Below are 6000 nucleotides of genomic sequence, written 5' to 3'. Positions count from 1 at the left end.
AAATACATAACTCTTTTATTAAAAAATTTATTACTCATGTTTTCATATTTCCGTGTAGTTTTTTCTGTATATGTTATTCTCATTTTCTATAAATCTTTTGCATATTTTACCAAAAAAAAAAATTAATATTAATATTTCTGGAAAATATTACTGAATAAACAATACGTTATTAAGTATATGTAGTTCTGATAATTAAGCATATATTAATATTTAACTAAAACATTAACTTGGAAACATAGAAAATAAAATATAATAAATAAAAATTCAGGAAAAGCATTTGTACACTAATACTTATACATTACATTTATTTACTTAATTAATCTACGAAAAATAATGTAACATATCAAACAAGCCTTATTAAAACTTATTTGATAATAAGAATAATATCATTTATTTATATATTTCTTGAAACGAACAAGTTCTTTTTTTTTACTTCCATTTTGTGTTAACAATGACCTTATAAATGTAAATGAACTATTAACTGTCAATAAAAACTTTATATACCTGTACACTTTTGAAAATCTATTAACTCTTAATATAAATATGGACGCACAAAATAAGAAATATATTCAAAAGAAATATCTACCCATTATTATTTTAATGTACAAAAAATAATTATTTTTTCATTTTCTTTTGTTGATAATTTACCTTTTCATAGATATAATCAAATATTTAAAACGTTATTATTATAAAAAAAAGAAAGAAAAAAGGAAATATGTAATATCTCTTAATATATGATTTACTTTAACTCATTATATTAATCTTTTATGTATACGTAAATTAAGAAAAATAAATAGTTAATTTACTTATAAATTTTCATTATAATATATATTTAAATTAAACTACCTAAATGAATTTAACACAAAAATTAAGTAAAATATTAAATAATGAATTTAACTATTAATTTAAAGTTAAAGTTATAGAACATATAAATTCTTAAAGAATTAAAAATAGTAGAAATTTATTATGAATACTTCTTTATTATATATTAATAACCTAAAATGTATATCTTGAAAATAAAAAAATTATATATTAGAAATTTTTATCCTAAAATTATGTTACAAAATACATTTCTAAAAAAAATTATATTAAAGAATAAATATTATATTTTAAGTAAATAAATATATATATCCTTACAAGAAAATATATTGCCCTCCAATCTTTATAATCTAAAGAAGACATATTTATTTCTAATTTAAAACCAATAATATATTTTATAATAACAAAAAAAAATGATCATTTTAGATTAGAAAAATATAAAAAAAATAAAATAAAAATTTTATATAAAATGTAAATTATCAGAATTCAATAGTACTATATGAACTGTGTTATCATATATTTATTTTAACATACATAGACAAATATTTATCTTGGATATCCTTTTAAATACAAAAATATATATTCAAAACTAAGTTAATTATCCAAGACAAAACAATATATTACAATAAAAATTACTAACATTAAAACATTCAAATTCAAAAAAAATCTCAGAAAATATATTTATGCTGTTATATATCAAAAATACCACATATACATGTTCAGGTGTGCAATAAAAGCAATTATGTGTATGCTTAATATATGTATAAACTAAAGATAATATAGGCGTAACTTATATTAATTACTCCATTATATAAAAAAATATGTTTACTCAAATTCATTTTATCTTTTCTTGTGTTTAATTTTTTCATATTTTTTAACTTTTTTATGATAGTAAAGAACACCTAATATTAATGTAATACCCAATATAACGAACGATGAGAAATATATTAGAAATTCAAAGAAGGGTGTTATATATAATTCCCTATTACTAGATGTGGTTAACTTGAAAAACGAACCTAAATTATTCTGCAAAAATGTGTATAAACTATCCAATGGAGCTCTACCTAATGATAATTTCAATAATATAAACAACCCCCTTCTTAAGCCATAACCACAGCAAAAATCTAATAAGAGCGATATTGATAAAAAAATAAACAATACTAATGGTATAATAATTCGTGATCTGTATTTTTTTAGTACCATTTTTTTGTACAGATTGTCACTAATCGTTCTGTTGTTCTTAAGAAAATCAAAATAATCTAGTTCTTTGAATATTTTTTTTTCAAGATTAGAATAGGTTTTTGTTTCAAATATATAAGATTTGTTTTTCTTAGATTGTTTATGGTGTACCACACTATTCAATGAACTTTCATCTAATTGTACATATATATATTTATTCTCTTTTTCGCTATTACTTATATTCTTTTTGTCTTTAAGTTCGTTATTTCGTATAACACTTTTTAAACCTACAATACTCGATATATGATTCTGTTTACATTTTGCTAGTAATCGATAACTTTTTATATCTTTTTTTTCGTGAAGATTATAATTTTCATTTAAATATTTATTAAAAGTACTCTAAAAACACAAAGTAAATATAAATTATGTATATAAATAAAAAATATTATTCTAAGAAACAGCATTAACAAAAATTAAATATGAAAAATATAAATAATACTAGCATCAATAATCAATATGATCACACCATATCATTGTAAAAATGACATATCCAACTTAAAATTATAAAGGAAGAAAGTGTAGTAAAAAACAGTAACTTAATATTTTGTTCCATTATATATACATTCAATATTGTAACATATATAGTAGGAAAAGTTTTAACAATAATATAATATGCAGCTAATGATAAACGCTAATATATTTAATTTATAAACTATTATTATTTCTTTTTTCATAATAACGTGGTAAAACGTAAATAATTATAGTGCTTTCTACTAAGTTCAAAAAGAAAATTAACTATAAAAATCTGTTATGGAATTTTTAACTTAATCTAATTTTTAAAAAACTTTTATTAAAATAAAATAATTTGAATTTATTCATAAATATTCAAAATACACAAATTAACTATTGAATATAATAATTAAATGATTTCTATATTAATTATTTTAAAGAAAAAAATAATAAAAATAAAATACAATATTCATTAATATACATATATATTCAGTTTATAGAGAATATATCGAATATCGGTAATTTATTATTCTCTATATCAAAGGTATAATATCTAATTTTAACTTTTTAAAAATGCTTTGGAAAAACTTGTTATTATTGTTAAAAAATATTAATTGCAATAATTATATAATAAGTTAAAAGATAAATGAAGATAAGGATACTTTGAATACTATTCTCTGATGCATTTATTATATTACTTTTATTCTCTTATTTTCTATAATGTATATAAAAAGTATAATATATATCATGCTATCAAATCTATAAAAACATATATATTTTAAAAGTAAATAAACTAATATTTTTTTTTTTCTGTATAATTTTTGAAAATTATAATATCTAAACTTTATTCATATTGTTCGTAAATGAAATGTTTTTAAACAACTAGAGCTCAGTTTTCGTTTTTTTTTAATTAAAAATATGTAATCAGAAAATTTTTTAATATAATATAATAAAAAAAAGAAAAAAAAGAAACAAACAAGAATTCTAGTATTAAATAGATTATTATTGAAATAACATTAGTTCAATAATGTATATCTCTATTTAATCAATAATGAAAAGGCATATAAATTATTCATGTTTTATTGTATCGTAGATATAATATGAATTTTTATAAAATGAATTTATTTAAAAACGACTAAAGAAGGATAATAGAACAGTATATACATATATATATATATTCTTTCTCTTATTAATAAATAATTAAAACAAATAATAATATTAATATTTTACATAGAATTCCTTCTAGAAGATGATATGGCACTATAATATTTTGATTATTTCATAGTAATATTCCACACCCTAAAGCATAAAACTTTTATATACATAAGAATCTTTTTTGCAGAAAGGATAGAATATAATAAAGTATTATAGTATTTAATGTTAAGAAAAAAAAAATGAATAAAGAAAAGAAAAATGTTTATATTTGCTTCTAGCAATAACTTTTGTATGAGGGGTTATATACAGATTTTACCACCTATATTGTAGTAATAAAAAAATTAAATATATATACAATATAAATTTATACTGATTTATGATAATATTAATTAAATTATATTATTTATTTCATTGAAATATTACCTTTTTAAATATATTTTTAAAATAAACGCGATATATATATTCTAAGTATAATAATTAAGATAGTTGGGCATATTCTGTACAATATATAGAATTTTTTTTCTTTATGTTTAATAATATGATTATATTATTCTGAATTTTTAGAATTAATAATTTTTTAGATTACATAACATTCATTACCCAAGTTACTTTTTATTTTTAATAAAATATATTAAAATTTATTAAATGTTCTCAAGTTAAAAAATTGTGTATCAACATAGAAATTTATATATCCTGTTAACATTATAACTTTAGGGTAATTACGCTTAAGAATATAATATATATATATTTTTTCACTTTTTTTAAGATAAAAAAAACTAAAATTGATTTAATATTTTTAAATCCATAAAAAATAATAATGTATATTAGGAAATAAGGCAGATAAGTAATTGCTATTAGTTCTTTATTCATTCTTACATGCGTTCTAATTATCTATAAATTATATGACATATTTATAATTTCAGCATTCCTTTTTTATATCAATTTCATTATTATCCATTTTTATACTTAATCTTTTCTAACGTAATTTTTATTTACCGATATGTAACAAGATTTATTTTTCATATTATAAACGTGTCCAAAATTCTCGGACTATTCTATGAATTCCTAGTTGTTTAAGTTTACCTATTTTTCTATCTGTATATAGTTCTTTATTTCACTAAATATACACAAGATATTTAACAATTATGAGATGTTTTATTTTCTTATTTAATTTCTTTTCTTTTTTTTTGTTTATTGTTCATACTTAACAATTTATCTCTTCTGAAATATTATATATAAAAAAAATGAACTAATTTTTGGATATATTTATTTTTACTTAATAAACTTAATTAATTAATATAAGGTATATAAATACACAATATTCATCTATAATTTTGGATAAAATTTTTTTGTTATTACAATAAAATTTACATAATTATAATTATTATATATCTTGTGTTTTCCAATGAGTACATACTACAAATAAAAATTAAAGTAATATAAGTAACAACTGATTTATTAATAATGAAATGTTAACACTAACATCATAATTTATTTCCTATATATGTACAGTTTCATTATATAGAATAAATGCTCAAAATTAAAACTAATGCCTCAAAAATAATTAATAAATGTATATTATAACAAATGAATAACATAATAAATTTTCTTTGTACATATATTTCCTTTCTATTTTCATTATCTTGTTTAATATATATCATTCACTGAAATATTTCCGTAAAAAAAAAAAAGTATATATATATAAATATGATGCATGAGTAGAAGTAAAAACGTAATGAAAAAATATTCTCTACGAATATTTTAGTAAAAACATTAGCTCCCATTAAGACTAAATAAAAATATATATAATTATACATTTATAAGATATTAAGATGATTAAGGAATCACAATAACATTATGTTGTACATATAATTTATAACCTCAACAATGATAATAACATATTCGTTCATTTAAAATATTTATAAGAATACATTAGAATTTTTCATTATCATTTTTATACTTTCTTTATATAAATATTATTACTTACTTTTATTAATACTATATAGGAAAGAAATATATGAAAAATATAGAGAGAATTGAAAAATAAAACATAATTTATTATAATAATTATTGTATTTATAAAGAATAAATTACATGTTATGTACATATATTTGTAATATAATATATATGCTGTATATTATATATATATTTTGTAATTAAATTTGTAACTATATTATTATATATACTGAAATATAAAGATTTCTAATATATTTTTTTCTATTTATTTAAAATTATTTTAGAAACATTATTATAGAATTTTCAATTCATATTAATTATTACAACAAATGATTTTTTCTTTTGATATTTAATGAAATAATGCTAGAATCAAAAAATTAT

General features: G+C 17.6%; 1 protein-coding gene across 1 annotated transcript; it reads right to left on the bottom strand.

The window, feature by feature from the left end:
• Positions 1-1659: 1659 nt before the first annotated feature.
• On the bottom strand, positions 1660-2611 carry PmUG01_00013200 (fam-l protein; the record flags this gene model as incomplete). The annotated part of the gene is made up of 2 exons (XM_029004644.1): positions 1660-2397; positions 2525-2611. The coding sequence occupies 2 exons, from the start codon at positions 2609-2611 to the stop codon at positions 1660-1662; spliced, it is 825 nt and encodes a 274-aa protein (XP_028859086.1).
• Between the last annotated feature and the right edge of the window lie 3389 nt (positions 2612-6000).

This window comes from Plasmodium malariae (genome assembly GCF_900090045.1).
Source record: "Plasmodium malariae genome assembly, contig: PmUG01_00_2, whole genome shotgun sequence".
Taxonomy (NCBI): Eukaryota; Apicomplexa; class Aconoidasida; order Haemosporida; family Plasmodiidae; genus Plasmodium; species Plasmodium malariae.
The sequence above is the reverse complement of the archived record's forward strand: the minus strand, read 5'-3'. Positions and strand labels throughout refer to the sequence as shown.